This window comes from Sarcophilus harrisii, chromosome 4 (assembly GCF_902635505.1).
Source record: "Sarcophilus harrisii chromosome 4, mSarHar1.11, whole genome shotgun sequence".
Taxonomy (NCBI): domain Eukaryota; kingdom Metazoa; phylum Chordata; class Mammalia; order Dasyuromorphia; family Dasyuridae; genus Sarcophilus; species Sarcophilus harrisii.
Genome location: NC_045429.1, coordinates 440,942,844 through 440,969,079, shown reverse-complemented (window position 1 = coordinate 440,969,079; position 26,236 = coordinate 440,942,844). Strand labels below are relative to the sequence as shown.

Genomic DNA, 26,236 nt, shown 5'->3' with positions numbered 1-26,236 from the left:
AAGGGCCAGGAACTACATCTCCCAGGATGCGTCGCGCTAGCGCTAGCCCAAGAAACTGGTCGCCTCGGGGCTCCGGGAGGGCGGGAGCGTCCCCTAACCATTTGGGGCTGGAACGCCGCTTTCCATGCTCCTCACGTGAGCTCGAGCTTCCCCCGAGCGTCAGAGCCCAGGGCTCTTTCCCTCCCGCGTGTTTTCAAGGCTCTCGGGCCTCTCAGAACCCAGCCCCAGGTTTGGCGGATAAGGAAACTGAGGTCCGGAAGGTGCCCTAAGGCAGGACAAAGCATTTGAACTCGGGGCCTCTGACTCCGTGTTGCCCTAAAGGGATGACACCTTAGGGAGCCCCTGGCGCCCTGCTTGTCCGAGGTTTTGTCCCGCGTGCAGAGCCCCGGCCTTAGGGCGCCGATTCCTGCTCCGAGCCCCCTTTCCACGCAGTATTGTGAGAGGCGGAGCCGCGGCCTCCGGGGGTCCGAGGGCGGGATGAAGGCCGCGCTGCCCGCGGTGGTGGAGGAGATTCTGAGCGAGATCGCGTCCTGCGGGGAAACGTCCCGAGGTAGGGGCTGCCCCGAGCCCTGGACGGCCAACCCGGGGGGAGCCTGGGGCCGGAGGCGTCCCCGCGCGGGGCGGGAGGGGGAGCGCGTTGTCCGGCGGCCCGGGAAGCGGGGTGTCCGGGGCGTGGCGAGAAGCTGCAGCTCCGGGGAGCTTTCCCCGCAGTGACCAGCAGAGGACGCTCCCTGCCCGGCCCGGGCCGAGCGGCGCCCCTCACCCCCTGCGGTGCTCGGCCTTGGGTTCCAGTCCTGCCAGGGGCCAATCCCAGCCGGGCCTCGGAGCCGAGGGCCAGCGCTCCCCGCGTCCGCCGCGGCTCGGATGGGAAAATCTCCTAGAGCGACTGGCTCTGAGCCTTAAAGTTCCTGGGCAAAGCCAGAATGGCCTTTATGCCGGCCCTGGCGCGGTGGGGGGAGGGGCACTGCCCGGCGAAATGGGGGCCCTGCCCGGGGGCTGCGCTCCCGCCTCCCTGACCCCTCCCCCGGGCCCCGCCTCCGGGCCTCTGTCCTTGGTCCCCGTCAGCGCGGGCCCCTCCGGGACAGGGACTGTCTGTCTTGCCGTGTCCCCAGTTCTGGGAAGCATTTGGTGTTTTGGTTCCTTCCCTTCGCTTATTACCGTGCGGCTGGCTGTGTGCTCATGCAAGAGTGAGCCAGCCCCTGCCTTGGAAGAGATGGTGGTGTGCCGAGGGGGGCCCCATGAGCAAGGACAGGGCAACACAGAGACCCGAGCGGGGGGTGCGGGGCGGCAGCAGGTCCTGGGAGGGCCTTCTCGAGTCTGAGGTCAGCCCTGTCCTAGCTCGCCTCCCCACGGCCCGAGATGCGTCCTGGGCTCAGGAAGGGCTTCTCGGCTTAACGAGTTAAATGTACATATATAAATGTATCTTTCCCGACCTAGTGAGTCCTCCTTTGTGGTTAGGGGTGAAATAGAGAAAGCGTCTGTGCAAAGCCAGCGGAGGCTCATTGAGCTGGTGACCTGCTGCCCTCAGGCAGGGAATGTGCAAGAACTAATCAGCTCCCTCTGCTTCTAATCAAGCTGCTGGGAGTGATTGTGCTTGACAAGACCCCCGTGGGGGCTGATTCCCAGAAGAAAAACAGCTGATTGATTTCCCCTGAGCTCACCCAGGGAGAGAAACCACTGTTGTTGCCTATCTGCTCTATCTGCTCAGACGCAGTGCTCCCTTTTGCTTATTGACTGAAGGTTTAGGGGATCCCATCTTAGGGATGCGACCCGAGAGTCCACCCAGCACCTTCGCAGTTCTGATCCCTCATCAATGAGAGCTGGGGCAAGGGGGAGCTCTCCACACTAGACAGACAGGTTGATGATATTCCCTTTTTGCCTGGTTGGTTTGGGGAAGAGGAGAGAAGAGGAAGTGTGGCTGGATGGTGTGGGTAGAGCCCTGACTTGGAATCAGGAAAATGTTACTCATTTTCCTCAGATGTTCACTAGCTGTGTGACCCTGAGCAATTCATTTGACTGTTTGCCTCAGTTTTCCTCTTTTGTAAAATGAGCTGGAGAAGGAAATGGCAAACCGCTTCACTATCTTTGCCAAGAAAATCAAAGGGATTCACCGAGTCGGACATGCCGGAAATGACTGAACAGTTAGTTCTTTCACAGTCCCTTGTCTATCATTAACTCTTTATCACCATCAGACATTAAAATCTCTTTATGGAAGAGTTAAAGAAATGAAAATTGGTTACAGAGATGGCCCTTGATCAGAATTTTATACTCTTGGCCATCAAGTCCATTTGTTTTTCAGAATTCTAATTGGGGAGGAAGAAGTAAAAATGTGAAAGGGTCTCGGTTGTGAGGGGGAGCTGCTTGTATCCTCATGTAAGGATCTGCACCGATTAGGCTCATCAGTTAGCATTCAGAAAGGTGACTGATTTTTCTTTCCCTTTTCTGTTTTGCAGTACCTGACAAACTCCTGTTGGCGTGAGTATTTGCTCTTGGACTTGGGGGGAGCTTTTATTGTCAGTGATGTCGAACTGTGATGCTTTTCCTAGATCCAATCTTGTCACTCAACATAAGCTCAAACCTTGCACGTCCCCCTATTGCATGCTAACAAAACCTTAAACTTCTCTGCTTGGCCCTCCCAGCTCTTTACAATTTGGTGCCACTGATCTTTCCAGCCTTATTATTGACCTCCAAATGCTCCATCCAAATTGGGCCACTCTGCCCTCTTTCAACACCCCACCCCCAAATAAGCAAATAAATACATAAAACGCTAACTCTTCGCCTTTGTGCACACTGCTCCCTTTAGCTGGAATTCCTTTCTCTCCTTCTCTGCCTGGGCCATTATTAAAGCCCACCTCGAATCCCGCTTCCTTCAGGAAGCGTTTGCAGATTACGTCTCTCCTACCCCCAAGTTGGGAATGATCTTGCCTCTCCACACCTGCTTATGTGTGTGTCATAGCTTTCTGTATTGGAGGTTTCTTCTCGACAGTAGAGGGCACAGATCATGTCTTTCCTAACCTTTACATAGATAAATCAGCTAAGAAACATTTGCTAAACACTCCTTGCATGTCAAGCATTGTTCTGAGCTGCATACACACGTGCATGTATGTATATACATATACGTGCGCACAATTTAACATGCACGTCTGAGTGTGTTGTGTGCATATGTGCACACAATTTATACACATACATAATGTATATAAATACAAGGCAACCGTGAATCGGTGTCTGCCCAACTTGGAGCAGTTGGGTTCTGTTGGATAAGGCGGCTATATGCAAATAGGCAGATGCACAGGACCAGGTGTGGGTGAAAGAAAAGCACTTGGAAGGCAATGGGATGGTCTGAGAAATGGCAGTGAGGAGGGAGTGTGCCCCTCTCTCCCCCCCAGGCATCAGAGACAGCCCGTGCAAAGCCTGGGAGGCTGCTCAGGCTAGTGGGAAAGGCCGGGCGCTGAGGCGGAATCAGTAAGACTTGGCAACTGATTGGGCCGATGTTGAAGATGGAGTGTGACCGTAGAAGGACCAGAATGGGGCGGGGGGGGGGGGGGGGTGTTTAAGCCTCCACGTTCTGCTTTGGACATGATGAGTTTGAGATGCCTCTGGGACATCTAGGAGGAGAGAGCAAATAAGCCCTTGGTCATTCAGACCTGGAGCCCATAGGAGAGGTGATGTAGGCCCTAATTAAGCCCGAGGGAGTTGAGGAAGTGGGTGAGAGGCTCCAATGGAACCCAGGGCTTCCCCTGTAGGTGGGGGCTGAATGAGAGAGCACAGGGTTAGGAAAACCTGGCTGGGAGCAGAGGGTAGCTGCAGAAGGGTCGGGGGAGCTCCAAGAAGAGACCCTGGGATTGGGCTCTTTTAGAAATCTTTGTGATGTATGAGCTGTCGGACAAATGCACGTTGATTGATAGGGACTGTCCTGTCAGGAAGGAAGCATTCAGGGGCAGAAAGGGGGGTGGGGAGAGGGTTAGGCGGAAGCCTTCCCCCCTCCTTCCAAAGGAGTCTGTCCTTTTCTGAGCCTCCTTATGTGTGTTACATATGTGACCACAATAGAGTGTGCATATTGTTGATGTTCGGTGCCTCCATGTATGTGTGTGCACATATAGGTGTGCACAGTGTGTGCATGTCTGAGTGTGTCGGTGTTCAGTGCCTCCTACGTTGGTGTACATGTGTGTGCACTCGATGCAATATACATCACATGCATATCTGTGTGTGTCAATGTTCTGTGCCTCATACGTGGGTGTACATGTGTGTAGAGAGTGTATTCATACTACAATATACATTATGCATGTATCTGAGTAGCAATGTCCTGTGCCTCATACATGTGACCATACATGCATGTGTACAATACCATACGGTATCACATGCATACGTGTGGGTGTACATGTGTGCACACAGTGTGTGTGCTCAATACACTACACAACATCACATGCGTATCTCTGTCCTCCTGATCCTCAGCCTTTGGAGGAGATGATGTGCCCTCTCTAGAGTCAGCAGGGGGCTAACATACCCTCCTTAAAAACAAAGCAAAATTTAGACCTTTATTGTTGCCCCCAAGAAGATCCAGGTGTATTTGGGGAAGAGGAGGTCACATTTCCATCCACTAAGTGGCCTTACTTAGCTTGGAGCAGAAGAGGGGTAAAAATAAATAAAGGCCCAAAGCTTTCTACCTCCCCTCATGCTCCTCGGTTCAGACAACCAAGTGATTTCTCTCGATGCTGTTGGCCTTTTGTAACCAGGGAAGGTGGCCACCAGTTGATTGGTGCCCAGAGTTGGACACGTTAACATGGAATGAAGTTCAGAAAGCGTCCCCGAGGTGGAAGGCCGGATGGGACGCCACTGCCATCTTCAGGCCTCTGTCTTAAAGGCTTTATTTTACTAAACATGTTCTAAATTAGGAGCGTTTCTTCAAAAATAGAAAGTCCTCTCAGCCTGCAAGTGACTCAGTCTTCTTCTTAACCATCTCGGCCTCAGGAGTCTCCCGTCTCTACTTGTTGCGGCTGAGAATTGGCTGGAGGTCAGCCGACCACATTCAGTGTGGTATTAATCACTCTCAAGGTCAAATACTGTTTTCAGGCTTTGTCTCATCCGTTGCCGGTGTGGGCTCCCTGCTTCTTGAAAGCCGTGTCTCCCTTTCCCTAAAAGCCCAAAATTTTGCAAGCTCCCTAAGGCAGGGGGCAAGTTCTGGGAATCCAAACGTGGATTTACTTCCTTAGAATTGTGGCCCACTGGGGAGTCCTGGCAGGAAGCAAAAGGGATGTCTTAGTTTCTTAAACCTTCTTTCTGGATCGGGTCTTGTCTGAACCAGAAACAAACTCCCCCCTGCAAGCATTGGCAAAGTTTGGGCCTACGAAGCAATTCTTTGTTTTAAATTTACCCTGGGCATCCAGTTGGCACCAGCCCTGAAGTCAGGAGGACCTGAGTTCGAATCTGGTCTCAGACACTTAACACTTCCTAGTTATGTGACCCTGGGCAGGTCACTTAAACCCAATTGCCTCAGCAAAAAATTAATTAACTAACCCTAATTAAGGTGGAGATCCAGCTGGTCCCCTTGGGTAGTATTTGTAATGGGCCTACAATGAGTGGTGAAAAATTATAGCAAACACAGTGAAAACTAGAGTATGTTGAAGGTTCACCCCTGGGGCTTCAGCCACTTCCTGGGTAGTTCTGTTTCCTCCCTCAGCATTCATAAACTGTAGCCCAGGGAGGCTTCAGGCTTGATGTACTCCTTGGGGACCTCCAAGGTCCTAGGATTGAAGCCTTCCCTCTCTCACTCTTTACATCTACTGATATCTCTCCCTAGCTGAGCTGTTCATAAACTATTGTCACAAGGTAAAGGACATTTGCTTTTGAGTGATCACAGCCCCCTGGGTCATGGCAGAAGGGAAGTGTTTAGAATTGGCAGGGGAGGGGGGAGTTGATAAGGTGAGGATAATGTGGCAGAGGAGGTGGGGCAAGGAACAGAGCAGATGCAGTGGTGGGCCTCCTTCCGGAGGCTTTGAGCCCATTTCTCCAACTTGGAGGATGCTACAATGAGGCCTTCAGTAGAGTCGGGGCTCAACCCCATCAGAGCGAAGGCTGGCCCCATTCTCCTGTTTTTGTGCATTCTCTCACTGTTCGTTGCGTTCATTTGGAGGGGGCCAGCTGGCAAGGGGAGAGGATCCGTCTGATCTGAAGTCTCTCTCTGTTCCTCAGGCTGAAATTTCTCTTCGGCCCATCAGCCGTCCAGGCCTTGGATCTTGTGGATCGCCGTTCTGTTACCCGCATCTCCTCTCCGAGCGGAAGAACCGTATTCCAGGTAGAACTGGCTTGGGGAAATTTCCAAGCTGGAAAATTCCCCTTACATTTAAATCGTGTGTTTACCGGATACAGTATGGAGGAATGCTGTAGCCAAATGATTTCCTGTACTGTTAGGAAAGCATTTGCCGGGATGGGAAACATTTGACTGTTAGTAATTGAAACAGAATCCATTTGTAGCCTCAGAATTATCCAGTGGAATGAGTGTGGGACTAAGAGGCTGGGCGTTTAATCTTGGGTCTCATCAAGCTGAATGTCAGAAATGATGCATCCTCCCCTGTAATAGAAAGCAGGAAATGAAGGCAGTTTTAAAGATTGACTAATGCATAGGAGAGGGTGGGATGTGTGTGTGTGTGGGGGGGGGGCATTCCCTCTTTTTCAACTTGCTGACATTTGGTAAAGTTGCAATTTTTTTTTTTTGGTGGACAGGACCAGAGTCATGTTTATTTCAGAAAGATTTTTTAGCATCACCTCTTTCAATCAACAAGCAATTATTAAGCTCCTGCTGTGTGCCAGGTTATGCACTAAATGATGAGAAAATAAAGAAAGGCAAAATGGTCCATGTCTGAAGGTGGGGAAGGAGCTGATAGTTGAAAGGATCTGGGGATTCTAAGGAGCCAAGTCAAGGAGGCACAGAGTGCTGGGCATGGGTCAGCCCATCAGTTCAAAGGTGCAGAAGTGGGACACGGAGTGATGTGTGTGAGGAGTCATAGGCCAGTGAGCTGGGTTGTGGGGGAGGGAAAAAGGGGGTGTAAAAGATCCCTGGAAAGGACCAGATTGGGAGGAACTTTAAATGTCCCCCAAAAAGGACTTAATTTTGGATCTTGGAGGTAAAAGGGAGCCCTCGATGTTTTCTAGAAGACAGGCCCCAGTGCGGACAGCTCTTCCCACTCACTTGTGTCAAGTGGCTGTGGACAGAACTTGACCTTAATCCCCACACCATGCAGACCAAGGCAGTAGTGTTCAGTGCTTTGTGTGTCACCTCTCACCTCACCTGGGGTCAAGGGGCATCTCAGCAGGATCACTCTGTGCCAGGAAGTGTGGCAGCCCAGCAACCAAGGCCATGGAAACGCCAATCCTATAGATGTCCCCCTCAGCTTCATGCTGGAGATCATTTCCTTCTTTCTCAGCTGGGATTTGCAGATTGTCTCCAATTTTTTATGTAGCCAAAAAGCCCCAGTTCTTAAGCAGAGAGACCCACAGCGCTGAGAGTGCTTCCCACATCCTCATGTGTCAATTTTGTTTTGGTTCCTAATCTCAGCGCAGCACTCGACCCGGGACAGGCTGGCTTCCAGCCACATACGTCCTCCTGGTGAGTGGGCTGCCCACAGTTGAGCCATTCACACTGGGTTTTCAGCGGCTACGATGCTCAACTTGCCGGTGACCCAGTTATTAGCTAAGAACCTAATGATTTTGCTTGAGACGGTTTTTCATCATAGTTGACTTTTTACTTTTCCCAGTGGTTATTTTCATTTGTTTAGTTTTCATTATTCACATCCTGTGTTATATTGGATATTTATCATAAAAATGCTAACTTCCTTGGAGTGTGGCAATCAGCCCAGACTTGAAATTAAACGGGACTATGGAAACTTTACGCCCTTGGGATTGTTCTTAATGGTCCCATTTCATTGTGCTTGGCTGATGTCGAGGGGCTTCAGATGAAGGAGGAGCCTGAAAAGATGTGCCGGTGGTCGCTTTAAAAACTGGCGTTCTTCCCACGGGGCACCTGTCTGATGGCTGATTGCCCTGAATCTTTGGCCCCAACAATTTCTGTGCGCCCCATAGGTTTTGACACATTCCACTCTTCTCCCCGGTTCTGGATCAAAAATTCTGAGTTTGTTTGGGAAGTGGGGGGAGGGGGGGGTAGTCTTCCTCGGTTTGGTGTGAACACAGGACTATGGTCCCATTATTTTACAGAGGAGGAAAACAAGGTCCAGGAATGTTAAGTGACACGACCACAAAAAGAATAAGCAGCCGAGGCAAGATTTGAACTCTGTCCTCCTGATCCTCAGCCTTTGGAGGAGATGATGTGCCCTCTCTAGAGTCAGCAGGGGGCTAACATACCCTCCTTAAAAACAAAGCAAAATTTAGACCTTTATTGTTGCCCCCAAGAAGATCCAGGTGTATTTGGGGAAGAGGAGGTCACATTTCCATCCACTAAGTGGCCTTACTTAGCTTGGAGCAGAAGAGGGGTAAAAATAAATAAAGGCCCAGAGCTTTCTACCTCCCCTCATGCTCCTCGGTTCAGACAACCAAGTGATTTCTCTCGATGCTGTTGGCCTTTTGTAACCAGGGAAGGTGGCCACCAGTTGATTGGTGCCCAGAGTTGGACACTCTTTATAGTACATGGAGAATCGTTCCATCCCCGTGTACTCCCTGGCCAGATCCTGCTGGGGATACCGAGAAGCACCACATGGAGGCATCCCTCCTCTAAGGACCCTGTAATTTGTCCAGGAAGACACCTGTGGTCAGAAGTGTTTGGTCCAGCCTGGAGCCAGAGTCCGAGGTGGGATGGCCGATGCCAGAGCAAACCCAGGTCAGTCCAGGGGACCGGCCACCTCCTTCCTCTCCAGATGCAATCTGGGAAATTTTTCTGCCATTGCTCCCTAGAGCAAGTAGCAGATCCACATATCCAGACTGTGAGCTCCAACAAGTTGGGACTCGGTGTTGTTGTGAAATTGTGACTTCAGAAGTGATGGAGACCAACCCCCATTCTTACAGGTAAAGAAACTGAGGCTCAGGAAAGACACAGCATTCCATGTCTTGGGAAGAGTCCAGGGCGGGCCTTTCTCTTTCCAAGTCCACTGCGCACCTTGACCAGGGAGTTTGGGCCATCGTGAAAGGCTTTCAAACAGCAGACTACCCAATGAGAAGATTATTACCTTGACAGTAAATAAGGATAAACTGGTTAGGGCAAGAGAGGGAGGCAGCCTCGGAGGGGTTTCCACATTCTAGGAAGCCACCCAGGCCCTAAAACAAGATCAGGGGAAACATGACAGAGAGGATTCCTGGCTGAAAAGATGGCAGGGAGAGATCACCGGGAATCTGTACCCCTCACAGACCTCAGAATGATAACAGAAAAGCTGACAATTTTCTAGAAAGTTTAAGCTGAAGAAAAGCTCTGATACTTTATTAAAATTATAGATTGAGAGAAATGAAAGAAATACTACCAGGAGATATATACTGGCTGGCAGAATATTGGAAATGGAAATGAGATAACCTCAGCCGGCTAATAAATGCCTTCTAGGAATTTGAGAAAGTTCCAAATGAATTGAGGGGGGAAAAGCAGGAAGAGTGAATAAAAACTCGACAGCTTAAAAATGTGACCAAAAGGAATACCGTTTGTACTTTGACTCTCAGTGTGGGCATTCCCTCCACTTGCATAGATTGTAGCCCCTCTCTACCATCAGTGAGATTGTTAATGAACTGCTGGAGCCCAGGGTCTTCCCGTGTTGACCACTGCCTGGTGCTGGGTCCTTAACTCTTGGCAAAGCTACCCCTGAAGGGACAGGTAGAGTGCCCCTGCCCACAACTCTGTGGCCTGCAAGCTTGATCAAGTATCGGGTTATCACTTAGAAAAATGGGAAGTGATGGAGAATATTTGAAAACTCCCCTGAAAACATCAAAAAAGAAGATAAAGGAGGTGGGGGTAAAGAACAAGTATAGGGAAACTGAATCTAGGATCTCTGGTATAAGAGACTCCCACATGAGAAAATTCACTCCGTGTCAGTCAGAACCTTCTCTGCAGCATATGGTCTTAAAGCAAGGTTCCTTGTCGTGGTAGCCATAGGCACCTCCTATCCTCAAGGGATCCATGGTTACATTTCAGGGAATCTATGAACTCAAATAGAAAAGAAATGTCATTTTAAAAAAAATTAATCTCTGACAATCGGCATCCTTCAATTATTTAAATTTTCTCTCTCGAATAAAAGTCCATAGTTTCACCATATTGCCAGAAATCTTTGTTTGACATGAAGAAGCTTAAGAACCTTCTCTTTAGAGAGTTTTAGGGACTTTTCCAAGGTCATACAGCCCAGCTGTGTTGGAGGCGGATCTGGCTTTCTTTCTGCTATGTCACACTATCCTCTCTCTGAGTGAGAAAAATTCATAGGAAGAAAAGGTTGGAAAATGATTAAACTGAAACATATTCCAAAGCAATGCAATGAAGTGAAATTTTTGGCAGACGAGTCTTGGAAACACTGAACATGGCGAAAAAGAAAAAAAAATTGGATCAATATTATTTCAAGAAACGTTCTGGGACGGTTCCCAGAACCATCAAGAACAAGCAACACTATGCAAATAGAAAGAATCTCCAGAATTCCAATGAGAAAATTGAAATTTCGGCCACCCAGGCAGATCGTTATCAAATTTCAAATCTACATCAATAACCAAATCCCCTCCCCACCTTTTTTTTTGTTTTGTGTCGGCTTGATCCCAAGCTCAGATTTCTTGGATTTGAAGAGGTAAGGCAGACATTTAAAATTCCAGACAGATTCCCAAGGAGAAGGCCACCCTTGTCCGTGTCTGACCATCGGAACCGGACTGCTCCACAAGCAGAAGCACAGGCACTTAAGAACTGGTTAACTCCTGGTTGGGATGTTAGCCTGCTGAGAGGGAGTAAAATAAAATCTTGAATTGCTCAAAAGGTTGAACATGAGTTGGACCAAAAAGAAGAAACAGATGCTCAGGAAGGTTGAGAGAGTGTCCCAGAAGTCTTAGTGTGGTTTTCAGCATTAATTGTGGATTAATTAAGACCACGATACAAAGGTAAAGAAAAGGTAATGATGAGTTGACAATCCCAAAGCCAATCACTTGTCTTTGGCTACGTTTTAGAGGGGAAATTGTGCGAAACAAAGTGTTTTGTGAGTTTGAGGGAGAAAGAGATTATCACTGGGTGGAATCAAGGAAAGCTTCATGGAGAAGGTGCATTTAAGGGGGGCTTTAAAGAGCAGGGAAAAATCCCACAGGGAAAAGGGGATGGTGTGATCAAAGGCCCAGATAGTAGGTAGAGTGACATGAGATTGCCGAGTGGGTAGCGAGAGCTCCAGAGACAGCACAGACCTTGTAGGCCCCCAGCTATGGATCAACACAGATGTGAGGGATGGATGGGGAGGACATCGGGTGAATGGGAAGAGGGTCCTGAGGAGGGGAGTGTGGAGCCAGAGTCTGAATTCTGGCTCTTTCTATAGACTGCCTCATCGGCCTGCCTCAGCTTCCTCATCTGTAAAATGGGGAGCCCAGACCAGCTCAGAGCTGAGGCTCCTTCCCCAGACAGGTGACAAGGAGGGTCTGTATTTGAGTGGTGGCAGCAGGTGTGAGCAGTATTGAGGCGGTGGAATCAGCTTAATTAGGGCCAGGGTTGTGAAAGGAGACGAGGCAAATGGTGACATCACCACCAGAAAGAATGAAGTTAAAAGGAAGGGCTGTCTCCGGCTAACCTTGGTTTTGAACAGGTTGGAGAAGGTGGGGTTGGAGGCTGGAATCGGGAGCTCAGAGGTCATGGGAGAATGCCTTGGGAGAAAGGGTAGGAGAGGCCCAAGGAGGCAGGGCCAGCCGTGTTGGGCCATGGAGAGACCCCAGGAGAGGCCATCATTAAGGTGAATGTGGTGGGTTCAGTCAGGCCTTTAGTGTCTCAGCTTCAAGGCGGTCCCGACAGTGGGGCTCCCACAGGAGCAGCTGAGAGGCCCTTTGTAGACCAACCTTGGGATGGAAAGCGGCCCCAGAAGAAACCTGCTTGTCCCAGCCTTAAGTCATCATCCTGAGGCCCAAAGCTCACTTGGAGAGTTTTCTGATTACCCTCGACTTGGGTAGACTTTTCGAGGTTCAGCCCAGGGGGCAAGGGGTGGTCTCTGGCCCATCCCTGAAATAGGCCCAGCCAGGCTTCTCTGCTGGGTGGGGATCCCACCTCTGACACCGGGGCATGGGAGAGGGGCCCTTCCAGTTTTCAGCCTATCGTCCTTTGACCTCCCGAGCAGCCCTTCTTACTTTTAGGCAATCTTAATTTGTTAGAATTTTTGCCTTACGTTAACCCTAAGCCCATCTCTTGGTAACTTAAGCCGTGTTGTATCACATGCTTTTCCAATACTTTTTAGTTTGAAGGACACTGATTTGTGGGGTCTCTGAGCTACCGAGGGCCATGTTGGTTCCCAATTCTGCCTCCATCCCAACCCCTCTATGAGGGCTGGGACAAAGCATGAACAGAACCCTGAGCCCCTGCCCTCTGATCTCACGGAGGGGCCATGACTGACTCTGGTATGGTCCCCCCAGAAACGTTCTCTGTGGGCGTGTGAAATCCTGCTCTAGATTTATGCTCTTTCTACCTCTGTGTTGCCAAGGGAGGCTGAAATCAGGGTTTGCCCCCCTCCCCGGGCCCCCTTTTAGATCTCACTCCTCCGTGTTCCCCCCTCCCACCACCACCATAATAGCTATGGAAGTGCTCAGTGTACCTGCTTTGTTTCTCTCTTGCTCTTATTTATTTTTATTTTATTTAAGGTGTGTCGGGAGACCCAAAGCTGGGGCCACTCTATCTGGCATTAACCCTATGACCACCCCACTTCACTCTCAAAATCGGGTTCCTCTCCTATAGTAACACAGCTCCTGCCTTCAAGTCAGAAAATCTGGGGTCAAGGCCCACCCTGGTACCTCCCCACCAAGTTCCTCATCATCTCAGTGCCCTGGGCAGGGAGAAGGCGCTCACCTGCCTTGGGAGGGGTGGCTCCTTAGCTGGAGATCTCTGCCTCGGGGTGGTGGCAGTGAGAGGGCACTTCTCATGGGCCACTCCCCACATTTCCCATGTGATTGTGGGGCAGACGGGTATTTTCTCCTTCTGTATTTATGTGTGTGTGTGTGTGTGTGTGAACAGTCAGAAATTCCCAGGTGTGGCTGAAGGTAAGAAGTGTAGCATTGAAGTGGGGAAGGAAGAAAAAAGGAGAAGGAAGACAGGAAAGGAGGGAGGGAGGAAGGAAGAAAAAGAAAGGATGGAGGGAAGGAGGGGAAAAAAAGAAAAAGGATGGAGGGAAGGAGAGCCCAGCCTTCCTGGTCCCTCCCTTGGGCACCCAGCAGAGCCTTTGCCCTGAAGCCTTTCCCACTGCCTGGGCTTTTCCAACATGAGTCAGAGCCGTTGTGGGGCAGGCCGGCCTCTGACACTGGAAGCAGAATTTCCCCTTTTTGGGGATGACACCAGAGCTTTCCCTTCTGGTGCAATTCTGGTGTGACTCTTGAGTCATCGAATGATCGTGACAAGGGCCGGGTCTGGCTGCCCGTGTCTGAGCCCCCTTCTGTCCTGTCTGCAGGTGCTTGGGAGCTCTGGGAAAGCATACACCTGTTTCACCTCCTGCCATTACTGCTCGTGTCCCGCCTTTGCCTTCTCTGTGCTTCGGAAGAGCGACAGCCTATTGGTAAGGGGAGGGGGTGTTGGGACGAGCTGCCGCTGTAGGCGACGTCCTCTGTTTGGGGAGAGGATCAGCTTCCCTGCTTGGTGGTCTGTGTTCCCAGGATTAGGAGTTAGGTCTCAGAGGCCCTCTGAGGGGGGCCGGGAATGGTCAATGGGGGGCCGGCTTCCTGTGGCTTGTCAGGATCAGAGGGGCTTCCTACAGCCAGGATGCCAGCAAGGCAGCCGGATTCTTCCGCAGAGTTGATTGTGGTAGCTGGTAGGGAGCCCAGGGGTCATGGGCATGTGCTGTGATGGCTCCATAGAACCCATATATCACCTTGGAAATTAAACCCCTTTTCCTGTTATAAAAACAGATGTGATGTCAGGGACTTCTGTCCTAGCGAGCTGCCAGGAGCACCATGGGCAGGTGAACGGTTTGACTTTGTGGGGTCCCGCAGCCTCTCTTCGGAGGCAGGAGTGAACCCCGTTTCTCTGACTCCAGGACAGATGACGCGCTCCCTCCTCCCAAGCTGCTTCTCACTGACTCGTGTCTTGTGTCTTGCAGTGCAAGCATCTCCTGGCCACCTACCTCAGCCTGGCCCTGGGGCTGTGCCAGGAGCTGAGCGGTTCTAACAGGCAGCTGGCGGGCCTCCTGCTGGCAGAGGAAGATCCAGACCAGGCCTAGTGTCTGCCACCTGAAGTAGAGAGGCTGGACTGAAGGACTAAGTGAGCATTTATTAAACACTTATTGCATGCCAAGCCCCATTGTGAGGCTCCTGCCTTCTCATTTAACCCTGTTGTCTCCTTCCAAGGAGAATGGCCCTTTCCCCTCTGGCAAAGGCAGCCAGAACGTGCACAAGACCCTCCCCCGGGGGCTTCCTACAGCCAGGATGCCAGCGAGGCAGCTGGATTCTTCCACAGAGTTGATTGTGGTAGCTGATCTTTTTTTAAGGGGGAAAAGTCCTATTAGTTGGCATTGTGAAGTGTTCAGATTGGGGGCAGCGAGGCAGGGCAGTGGATAGAACGCTGGGCGTTGAGCCGGGAAGACCCAAGTTCAAATTCAGCTCTGACATGTACTAGTTGTGGGACCCCAGGTAACTCCCTTAAACCTGTTTGCCTCAGTTTCCTTATCTGTCAAATGAGCTGGAGAAGGAAATGGCCAACCGAGAAAACCCCAGATGGGGTCACAAAGAGCCGGACACAACTGAACGAGAATAACAAGGTTCAGATTAGCAGAAACAGTGGGATAAGGGGGGAGGGAGGCTCTTTCTTTCAGAGTCACATATCTGTGGCCAGAGGACAGGGAAGAAGTCTTTACCGGTTTGGAATCTGAAAACCTGCACTTGTGCTGATCTCGGTGACCTTTGCTGCTGGGCTTTCCAGGCCTCCTAAAAAATGGGATAATAGTTCTCAGGCTGCCTTTGGGTTGACCAAGTGAGATTAACTTTTGTAAGTCACTTGAACTGATAACTTTTATTAGCAGTTGTGGAGAGGGCTCCCCTTGGGAAAGGTAAGTCCAGTGGGAACATGGCTGATGCCTTGGGAATCACCCAGAAGCAAAGGGACTTGAGGGCATGTCGAGAAGGGGTCATTCTTTCATTCAGCAAACTCTGGGTGAGGCCTGGACGCCAGGGGCTGGACCCTGCTCCCAGGAGCAGCATGTGACTGGCATCAGGAAGCCCAGAGCAGGATCAGTTTTCCTTTTGCACATTAAATTTTAAAAGATATTTTAAACCCAGGTAACTGGAAGGCAGAAGAGGATTTGCACCCACATCCTGGCTCTGTGACCCTGGGCAAGGTATTTACCCACGAGGGTTTCAGGAAAGGGGCCCTTGTTTCTGAAGCGATCTGCATTTAAGGGAGGGGGACGGTTCTGGAAACGTTGGGAGATCCTCACACCTCTGAAACCCCAAGTCTGATCCCTTTCATGGTGCCCTCCACTGCCTCCGCTACTGGTCTCCAAACAAAACAAAAAGAAACGGTAAAGGGACGGTAGAGGGAGGGGTTAGGTAACGTGCTATAAGAATCCAGGGGATCTGAGTCTCCTTCAGGTGAGGGAGAGCCCTGGTAAAGGTAGTATCTCAGCCACTCTGAAAGAAGTGAGAGATGGGGTGGGAAATGCCCACTGTGGGCCCAGAGGCTGGTCTTCCTGCTGTGGGCAGGAAGATGCCCAGTCAGTGGAACCGAACTGCCTATCAAGCAACTGTAAGGGGATGTGAAAGCCGCTGCTGCTGTCTATTTTTCCACTTTGACAAATGGATTATTTCAGACCTAATCCCGAGGGAAGGAGAACTTAGACGACATCCCACCAGTTAAGTTCCCTCCCATGACAGTGTTTTCCCTCCCCAGGAACGTGAGAAAGAGCCAATTCTAGATGTGGTTTGCTACATTAAATTTTTTATAAAAAAAAAAAAAAAAAAAAAAAAGCTTTATTTTTAATTCACTTAAATTATTTTCAGCTTTGAGCTAATACTACATCTGGACACATACACTGCAAATGAGGTGAAAATCTCACAGTCTGAGCCCAGCCATTTCTTTGCCCCATGCTTGGGTAGGCTCGCTTCACAGGGTGGGGAGGACCAGAAGCAGAGAGCAGCTGCTGAAGCTTCCTCTTCCCCTCTGAGGCCGAGTAGGCAACCCCCACCTCCCCCCGGCACCCCAGAAAAGGAAAACCGGCAAGACGGCTCCTCCACTGCCGTTGGCCCCTGCAGCCCTTCTAAGAAAAGGGAGAAGACCCACTCTCCAGTGTGGAATCACTAGGTGGCGAGCTTGAACAAGCTTCCTTCCCGAGCCGGGCGGTCCCCAGGCCCAGATGTAGTGTTGTTCTGGCCACTTCCAGGGGGAGCAGCTTCCCGTCTGCTGGAAGAGCCAACCTATTTGTTAGGTTGTCCCATCGCCTCAGGGAAACATCCCTGCTGAGCTGGGGAGTTCACAGTGACAGTGGCTGGAATCCTTTCCCGTTGGAGAGGAGCACTCAGCACGTCGGCAGCCGTGGGGCAGCCTCGGCCGAGAGCTCCCCCGGGAGCCCCCAGCCTCGTCATCCAGTCCACGTGGGACCGGCAGCAAGACCGGGTACCACAAAGGTCCGTTTCCGTTTGTCGGCCCTCGTGGGCCGTCGTCCGTTTGGACTCGGAGGAAGACCAGGCGCTCGCTGCCGGTCCGGTCCTGGGTCACGCAGGGTCATACGTCCGCGTCCAGGGTCTGCGTCATCCCCGACTGTCCGTTGCCGCTCTTGGGGAGGTCATCCGTCTGACAGAGGACGTACCTCGAGATGAGCTTGCGGAAGGTGCAGCGGAAGTCCCGTATCCGGTAGGCGTAGATGATGGGGTTGACGACGGAGTTGGCGTGCGACAGCAGGATGACCGTGTGCATCAGCTCCTTGGGCTTGGTCTTGGCAAAGTCTTTATTGAAGAGGGTGAGGCAGTTGGTGGCGTGCACGGGCAGCCAGCACAGGGCAAAGATGCCCACGATCATGGCCAGGGACTTGGCCGCGTGGATCTCCCGCTGCAGCGTGGTCCGCGAGTGGTCCATGAGCTCCATGCGCCGCAGCTGGTGGCAGGCCACCAGGAAGATCTTGATGTAGATGGCCAGCATGATGAGCAGCGGGGGCAGGACGCAGCCGAAGAAGTTAAAGTAGACCATGTAAGGCATGGTGACCACGTTCTCAAAGAGACATTTCACAGAGCAGCACTTCTCTTCCCCGGTTCCGTTGGTGCAGTTGTGGGTGAGGGCGTCAGCCTTGTTATTCCATCCCATGAGGGGGGTCAGGCCGATGCCGAAGGCGAGGATCCAGAGCACGGCAATCACCCCTCTGGCCCGTGTCCCGGTCACCAAGCTCTTGTACCTATTGCCAAAAAAAAAAAAAAAAAAATCATATACACACATATCCATTACATTTGGTTTCTAATAACCTATATGCCATTACCTCCCTTTTTTGGGTAGACTTAGTTTTGCTTTTTAACACAAAATGGTCTTCGCCACTGCCCCCCATAGAATGGTGGATAGAGAGCTGAGTCTGGAATCAGGAAGCCCTGAATTCAAATCCAGCTTCAGACACTCAGGGGCTGGGGGCTTCAGTTGTCCCCCAAGTAAAATGGGAATCATTACAATAATAGCACCTCTCTCCCACGGTTGTATTATCAGGTGAGAGAATAATTGTAAAGCACTTACCACATTGTCTGACACATAGTAAATGCCAATAAATGCTCATTTCCTCCCTCATGTCCCTCCAGACCCAGGAGTTAACTTTCGCTAATGAATATAGAGTTCCCAGTGCCATTCTTGGCTACTGGTGATCAGAGAACAGTCCATGTCTTGGAGGAAAAGGGCAGCTCTCCAGGGAGAGCCCAGCTAACTAGGGGCAGACGCCGAACCTGGGATTGCACTGGTAGGAACTTCCAGGGGAGGAAATGTCCTCCAGTAATGCCCATTGCCACCTCCTACTCAGCTGGTCTCGCAGAGATTCCTGGGGAAGAAGGGTCTCACCCAAGCTCCCATAGCCAGTATTGGTCAGAAATGGGTCTCGAACTCGAGCCTTTCTGACTCAGAGGCCTGGGCTCTGTCCACTCCACCCCAGCCCAGCTGCCTGAAGGTAATCTTCCTTTGGGGCATTTCCAATGCCCAGCAGATGGGCGCCTGCCTCCTGAGCCAACCAGACAACAAACCAAAGGAGTATCGGAATTGCCTGCAAACGTGACTGGCCAGTGCAGAGCATCCCACGGCCTCCCTGCCCCCACAGCCTATGGGAGGCCCCTTGAGAGCTGCATATTCACCTGTGCCCCCGGTACCCACCAAAGTGCCCAGGACAGATGCTGGAAAACTCTTTGCTGCTCTGACCTCTCCCCAGCCCCAGTTTCCTCATCTGTGATATGGGAGAAAGGGAGACATCTGGGAGGCGTAGGAAGACCCTCAGACACTTACTAGCCGTGTGATCCTGGTTAAGTCATTTAACCCCAATTGCCTGACAAAAGAAAAAAGAAGTGGAAGGAAGGACTGGACTGAATGGCCTAATCCCAGCTCTCTGGTCCAACCCATAAAGGACTCGGCCTCCATGGGCATCAGTTTCCTCATCTATGAAATGGAAGAGTCGGACTAAATGGCTCTGGGGTCTGTCCCAGGTCTAAGCTGTGATCCATGAGCCTCTGGATTGAAGACCCTGAGGAAACCCCCTCCTCCATTATCTCTACCCAAAGGCCGTCATGTTGAGAGACCCTGACCTCTGAATTCCCATCAAACTCTTCCTCCTGGTTCCAGTACTGAAAAGTGGGTCACTTCCTGGCCTCCTTGCCCATGTTCTGAGCCATTTTCTTTACTCAGAAGGGCTCATTAACTTGCGGAATCGGTACAGAAATAATCAAGGCCAGAGAAACAACAAAGGGAAAAAATGAGCTGAGCCTCTCTGGTTACATAATGAGAACGAGTCGGGTCTCTGCGACGAGCAGTGGCCCATCCCTGGGGGCCCCTTTCCGGGCGCTTTCTTAGCCCTCCCCCAACAAAGTGTCCAATAAAATGATCAAGCTGCTCTTGTTCCAAGAGAAACAATTCCCAGGATGGGTTCAGAAGCCCACAAGGATGAGATTAGCCTCCCCCCAGCCCCACTCTCCCCAGGTGCTGTGACTCCTGGTCTCGGGGCGCATGTGACTTGGGCAGGGTGACCCCTGGCAGTGGGAGACTGAGGTGCCTCAGTACAAAAGTTGATGCTGAAACCATGAAGGGGCAGAACTCGGGGTGAAGAGACTTTTTTTTTTTTTTTTTTTAAATAGAGCTAATACAGGAATTTGTTTTGCTTTGACTATGTTTATTACCAGGATTTTTCTTCTTTATTGGTGGTGAGTGGGAGAGAGGGAAGAAAAGCTTGTTTGTTTTAAAAATTAAATTTTAAAAAATGACAGAAGGAGCTCCCCAGGCCCTCGGTACTCTTCATTCTTTTAAAGAGGTTTGGGGTCCTTGACTCCCAGGGAGCTCCCAGGAGAAGGGGGGCTTGCGTTCCCCCTACTTGTCAGCATCAGGAATGAGGCTGTCTGCACACACGATTACTTTACTGCCTGTTCTCCCGGCCCCACTCCCATAAAACAATGACTCAGCTTGACCAAGGGGCGTTTCTGTGTGTATCTTGGTTCTTCTAGATAAGCGAGGGGCATCCAGGATACGGAAAAGCAGAAACTTAAAAAGGTCTGCTCCGAGGCGAGAAGGCCCCGGCTGCGCCATGCCAAGTTAGAGGAAGGGAGGACATAATGCAGGGGAATAAGTTACTGGAGCACGGGCAGATTCTGCGTCATATCTTGTTTTTCCAGCCAGCAAGATTTTGAATAAAAAGGCTTTGAGATTAATTTTTTAAAAGCCTCTGTCAAAGACAAAAATTAAAAGTCCCTGCCCTCAAAGAGTTTCCATTCTATTGTGAAATAGAATGGAATGGAAAATTAAGCCATCTATCAAACACCAGTCCCTGCCCTCTAAGAGCTTATATTTTAGTTGGGAAAAGGAGGGATTTGACACTGATCAGCCAACAAGCATTTATTAATCACCTACTATGTGCCAGGCACTGTGCTAAGTGCTGGGGATACAAAGACAGTCCCTACCCTGCAGGAGTTTATATTTTATCAGAGGAAATAACATGTAGAGAATAGGGACAAAGTAAACGTAATGTGATTTCGGGACAGAGACTATTATAATCGTGCCCATTTTACAGTAAAGAACCACAGAGTGAACCGACTCATGGGGGCCATTCAGTGTCGCTGAAGCTTATTTGGAGTCCGTCTCTGTTCTAAGAGATCTGGACCCGCTGGACTGACACCTGTGGACTTTCTGAGTGGAGCATTGTCTTGGTCAATGATTGCTAGAGCGCTGACAGGTGGGTCCTTTGCCAAAAGTTATAAACCTAACTGAAGGAATCGTCCCACACCTGACACAGGCCGGGCCCTCCCTGGGAGGCCACAAAAGGAAGGGCTTGTGGGGTTAATTAAGAGAAAGGAGAGCAGGAGTGGAGAAGAGACATCCGATCTCACTCCATCCGGTTTAGTAGAAGATGGAAGTGAACTCCAGGAAAGGAGGGATGATTTCTCTGTGGCAAAAGGCGGGATTGAAAGTGGGGACACAGCCCCCGCGTCAGATATTAACGTGTAACGAGGGGCTGCCATTGTTCAGGGCCAGATTTAGGGAAGGTGATGAAAGCGCTGCCCCATTTCAGAGGCGTCCCCTCTCCCAGCCTCATCTACTTTACCAGAGTCCCACTAAGATGTTAAAAATTAAACGTTCAACCCTGAAGAGCCTTTAAGCCGGGCTTTCCCCACCGCTTGGTCACTGCTCAGTCACTTCTGTGGTTCTGACTCTCTGTGACCCCACTTGGGGTTTTCTTAGCAAAGGCAATAGAGTGATCTGCCCTTTCCTACTCCAGCTGCTCTGACAAATGGGTTCACTGAGGCACACAAGGGGAAGAGACTTGTTGGGGTCCCGCAAGTATCTGAGGCTACATTTGAATTCGGGTATTCCTGACTCCAGGCCCAATCCCCTAGCTGCAGGAACTGTCATGGCCATGAGACAGCTCCATAGTTCTGAATGAGGATTTTCTTCCATGTAAACTCACTCCCGAGGGCAATGCAATACAGAACTGAGCACCCAAAAGTTGGGTTCCAATCCTGTCTCCCGGCACCTGGTGCCTCCAAGCAGTCACTATTCCCCCATGATCCCCTTTCCTCACCCGTCAGATAACGAACGGGGCCAGTTACCAAGGCATCCCCTGCCCAGGAAGCTTCCTTCTAACGGGCTCCATGAGACTCTCTGGAGCGGGGGTGTGGGGGGGAGAGGGTCCCAGCTCAATCCCTGACCCGACTCGATCCCCTGACCCAGCACTGGTCCATCCAAGGAAGGGCCCATGGTAGGCAGGGAGAATCCGGCACAAAGTACAATGAACTGGGGCCTCTCTGGAGCAAGAAGTTTCCAGAACCACCCTCTACAATGTCTCAGACATTATGGCATTTTCCTAGGGAGTCACTGTTGGCTTATAATGACAGAAAAAAAATCTTTCTTGATCACTCAAAAGGTCACGTATAAAATACCGTATTCAGGATGAACTCATGAATCCCACTGACTCAGACTAAGAGAAAATGTCGAATTGTAGATGGGAGGCCTTGGTTTAGGAAGTTGTGGGGGACAAGGGGTAGAATAGTGGCTTTGAGCCCTGGGGGTCTCTGTTCAAATCCCACCTCGATGGGATGATCTGTGTGACCCAGGACATAACTCACCCTCTCTGGACATCAGTTTTTTTATCTGGAAAATGGGGAGTTAGAAAAGATGGCTTCCTGGCTCTAGTGATATGGTCCCATCAGTCAATCAATCGGTACACTTTGATTAAGCACTTACTATGGGACAGGACTGTGCTTAATGAGGGATGTGAAAAGGCAGTCTCCTGGAGGAGATACACACAGAGCAAGCCATGTGCAGGAGGAATAGGAAATAACGAGAGGGAAGGCGCTGGACTTAAAAGGAGCTGGGAGAGGCCTCCCAAAGGAAGGATTTCCGTTGGGATTTAAGGGAAGCAGGGACGTCAGGAGGCAGAATTAAGGAAGAAGAGGGATCCAGGGGCGGGAACGGCCAGCCAGAGAAAAGTCTTGCCCATGGGACACCCGGAGGCCGGTGCCATTTTAAGGCAGATGGAGGGAGGGTGGAGGCCAAAGCCAGTCCACTGGAGGTGTCCACCAAACCAGGGCTGTGACTCCGTTCATTGGGTCAGAGCTGGCTCAGACTCGGAATTATTTTATAAAAGAAGAACCTATTTGTCCACAATCCCTGAGAAAGCAAACGGTCTGACTGGGACTGGAAGCCTGACTCCCCAGGCTGGTGCCCTTCCCACTGCACCACAGCCCGACGGCCAGCCTGGGGTCTGAGGCTCTGAAAAGCTCTCCTGGGATGTCCTGCTGCAAGCACAGAATCACCAGGATTCCGGACTCCAGGAAACACCAAAATCCAGTCCAATCGATTCCGCAAACAAGGAGCTGGGTCGGATTTAAAACAGGGAAGGGCCCCCAGTGGGATTGTTCCAACACCTCCCATTTTACAGATGAGAAAACAGACACCCAGAAACAGTCACTAATTAACTCGGGATCACAAAGGTTTTGAATCCAGGTTCACAGACACCCAATCCAGTTCCCCTTCCATGCGACCATATTCAGTCTAAATAGGAAGTTTGGTTCCAGAACCCCCAGAACCCTTTTAAATGATGTCTTGGGGAGAGCACGGGAAGGAGCTGAGGCTGAGTGGTCAAAGTGGGGGTGGAGGAATCAGAAGACAAACAAATAGCGAAAATAAAAGTTCTAGACTCCCGTGGTTATGGACCGTGAAGAACACTCAGATAAGCTCAGAAATTTGGAATGACCTTTAAAGGAAACACAAAGCCCTCGGAGTCCTGGGGAACGGGCCGAGAACAGCTTATCCCGAGTCATACAGCCAGTAAGAGGCAGTATTTGAACTCGTTTTCCCTGGCCGAGTCCAGCCCTAGCGGGGACAGTGGATGAGGAGTTTTAAAAGGATCAGGTCCCAAGAAAGGGAGTCCGGCCCCATGTCCGGGCAGGAAGGATGAAGTGCTGAAGGGGGAGTTCAGCTGTGGGACCCTGAGCAAGACACTTTACTCAGCCTCAGTTTCCCTCTCCGAAGAATGAGCATAATAATAGCATCTCCCTCCCAAGGCTTCTATGAGGATAAACTGAGGTAATGATTATAAAGCCTGGCACACGGTAAGCACTGAGTAAATGTGAGCGGCCAAGAGCATTGTAACTTATTACCGGGAGGTGCAGAGTACACTGGGCTTGAAGCATCACTGATCGCGGCAGGATTCAGGGTTTCCTATAGATGGTTGATAAGGGAAGGTCTCTGTTTCCAGCCTTGTCGGAGACCCCGATGGTTAGAGGGTCCCCAGCCCCCGCCCCCACTGCCGGACCCACCCCGGCCATCCTTACTTTCTGTGCGTTTCTAACAGCACAAGCCAAACCCAACTCACAGTTTCCACCCTCGTTTCTACAGCCGGGTCACCGACTCAAAGGCAGTGGGGGCGAGCCAGGCCCAGCGGGGCCCCTCTCCAAGAGCACATGCCGTATCTGTTTGTGGGCAGTTTGTATTTTTAGTTCTTTCCTTTTATTTTTCTTCACTCTATCCCAGTCGTCCAAGAGAGACACAGCAGGAAGAGGCAGCGAGGAGACGCGGAGCCTGCTTGGCAGGTCGCCGGCCCTGGAGGTGGACGGCCCCGAGAGCCGGATCGCCTTACCCAGTGACCCTCGCCCACGCAGGGGGCTTCTGAGAGCGTTCCAGATGCCTGCAGAGGGCCCGTCGGCAGGCCCGGGAGGGCAGAAACAGCCCAAGATGCTGAACTCAAAAGGCAAACAGCTCAGTGGTCTGGGATGGGGAGTTCGTTCCATAAACCCACTCGAGGATGGCCCCTGCTGCTCCTGGAAGGGGGGCTAAGTGTGCCCCGGTAAAAGCCAGGCAGGAGCCTCAAGAGGTAGCGGTCCAGGGGCCCCCAGTTTCTTTGTGCAACAACCACCATTGGGGACGTCATGAGTCAGTTCTGTCTCTCTCTCCCCCTCTCCTATCTCTGTGTCTCTCTCTCTCCCCCCCCCCCCTCTCATCTCCTATCTCTTTCTCTCTGTCTCTTTGTCTCTCTCTGTCTCTCCCCTCCCTCTTTTCCTCCCAACCCCACCCCCCAGTTCACTGGCATCTGAATTTGTCTTTTAAAAAAAGTTGACTTAAGGATCTGCTTCAGGGTTGCTGCTCTAACTAATGATACTGGGGGGGGGGGCAGGCAGGGAGATAGAAAAAAGGCCCATTATGCAATCTGGCGGGCGCCTTCTCCCAGAATGCCGGAGCTAAAAGGGGCAGAACTCTCAGTCCAACCTCCCTTCTCCTCCTCATTCCGCAGCCCAGAGGAAGGCTGGCAGTTGCCGGGGGGATGCATGAGGTGGTGCCCGAGCCAGCCTGGACACTCGGCTCCCCCCTGCCCTCTGAACAGCCACTCGAAGCAGGCTGAATTGGAATTACTTCCTTTTATCCTCATAACCTTAAGGGAAGAAAACCAGTGGCTCTTTTGCAGCCAGTGGTGGAGGACAAGGACAAGCCTCCTCCTAAAGTCTCTCCCCCCCGGGGTTTGACCTGAATGGCTGCCTTTCTTTGGGCCACACTCTCCGGCTTTCGGGGCCTGCTCTGGACCAAGGCCTTCTCACCCCTCCCCAGTGGAAGCCAGCTCTCCCGGTTCTGACTCGGGCTTGCCATCCAGTCTAAGCTTTCTCCTTGTTCCCCACAGTCTATATCCCACTTCTGCCCGACAACCTCCAAAGCGAAGCTTCGGTCACTTTCAGCCGAGTCCAACTCTGGGACCCACTTGGGGTTTTCTTGCCAAAGATACCAAGGGATTTGTCATTTCTTTCTCCAACTCATCTGACAGATGAGGAAACTGAGGCAGACAGTGTGAGGGGTCTTGCTCAGGGTCACACAGCTGGGAAGTGCCCGAGGCTGGACTCAAACCCTTGCCTTCCTGACTCCAGCCCCGGCGCTCTATGCTCCGGCACCACCCAGCCCCCAGGAGACTCTCCCCCCCTTACTTCTGATGGCTCCCGTCGTTGGGAAGGTTCTCCCTGACGTCCCCCATCGCTCCTTGTTTTCCCTTCTCAAGGCTCATCCCTCTTCCACAAGACGCTTCTTCGGGTACTTGCATCAAAAGCAACAGCCCCACTTCCTCAAGTCCTCCAGGGAGAGGAGCCCAGGGCTCCTTGCCATCCTCACGACTGCCCCCGGCGCTCTTCGGTGCCCTTGCCCGATCCCCGGTCTGGCCAGGGCAGGCCCAGGGGGACTCTCCTCTCCTCACTCCTGGAAGAGACGCACCCCAAGTTCTCCCTCCCACCCCCAGATCACCCGCTGACTCATCCCAAGACTGCGACACACTCAGACTCCCAGATCTTCGGAAACTCAATTTCTGAGCCCAAGAGGAGGCCTCTCCGCTCATCCCCACTGATTCAGTCCCCACTGATTCAGTCCCGTGTAGACGGTACCGGCCAAGCTTCCCCCGGATCCCGCCCCGAGCCCCAGCCTCACGGCTGTCCCTCCCCGCTGGGTGGTCCGCAGACACCATGGGTATGTTACCCGTGTCTTTCCTCAAGCAAAGCGCTATGTTAAACGGGTCAGTCATAGCCTCCAGGGTCAGGGCAGAAATCTGGACAGGAGGGATTGGGATAAAGTACAGGACTCTCCCTTCTGCTGGGGCGGGGGGGCTTCCCTGGCAGCCCCGCGGACTGTGGTTGGGGCGCATAAGGAACAGCCCCAGCCACGTGGGTCCCAGAGCTGCTGCCCTACTCTGTGCCCAGGTCACTAGGCAAGACACCACAATTGCAGCCAGCCTCTGGGGGGGGCCGTTCTGGCCCCCTCCCACCCGAAACAGAAAATGAGCCCATTCAGTGCTGTCCCCAGTGAGGGCAACGCCTCCCCAGTGTGAGTGCGCAACGCCCCGAGAGCCTTAGAGAATCGCCGGGAGGGCCTCCCACCACCAGCAGGCAGCAGGAGCAGGATCTGAACCCAGGTCCTCTTCCCCTCCCT

At 51.7% G+C, this 26,236-nt stretch overlaps 2 protein-coding genes across 6 annotated transcripts in view; one reads left to right on the top strand and one right to left on the bottom strand.

The window, feature by feature from the left end:
• The first annotated feature begins 1 nt into the window (after position 1).
• Positions 2 to 24,262, top strand: ZSWIM7 (zinc finger SWIM-type containing 7). Of its 5 annotated transcripts, XR_004234084.1 has the most exons (7): positions 2 to 135; positions 2,454 to 2,475; positions 6,190 to 6,292; positions 13,584 to 13,688; positions 14,229 to 14,389; positions 15,403 to 15,461; positions 16,123 to 16,229. XR_004234084.1 is itself a non-coding variant. In XM_031967869.1 (6 exons), the coding sequence occupies exons 1-5, from the start codon at positions 27 to 29 to the stop codon at positions 14,346 to 14,348; spliced, it is 459 nt and encodes a 152-aa protein (XP_031823729.1). In that variant the 5' UTR covers positions 2 to 26; the 3' UTR covers positions 14,349 to 14,389; positions 23,813 to 24,262. The 5 variants fall into 5 exon arrangements, 4 of the variants coding, with proteins under 4 accessions (XP_031823729.1, XP_031823728.1, XP_031823727.1 ...); XM_031967869.1 differs by lacking the exons at positions 15,403 to 15,461; positions 16,123 to 16,229 and adding an exon at positions 23,813 to 24,262; XM_031967868.1 differs by having other exon boundaries at positions 15,403 to 16,229.
• Positions 16,827 to 26,236, bottom strand: part of ADORA2B (adenosine A2b receptor) — a 41,281-nt gene continuing 31,871 nt past the window's right edge. The window contains exon 2 of the mRNA XM_031967866.1: positions 16,827 to 17,507. Within this exon, the coding sequence (XP_031823726.1) occupies positions 16,844 to 17,507 (664 nt within the window). The 3' untranslated portion in view covers positions 16,827 to 16,843. The remainder of the gene's footprint in view (positions 17,508 to 26,236) is intronic.

Bases quoted from the DNA above. Each gene is read 5' to 3' on its own strand.
- ZSWIM7 (XM_031967869.1), top strand. From the start codon at position 27: ATGCGTCGCGCTAGCGCTAGCCCAAGAAACTGGTCGCCTCGGGGCTCC. The intron at 136-2,453 runs GTGAGCTCGAGC...TCTGTTTTGCAG, and splicing joins CCGCTTTCCATGCTCCTCAC to TACCTGACAAACTCCTGTTG. The intron at 2,476-6,189 runs GTGAGTATTTGC...TCTGTTCCTCAG, and splicing joins CCTGACAAACTCCTGTTGGC to GCTGAAATTTCTCTTCGGCC.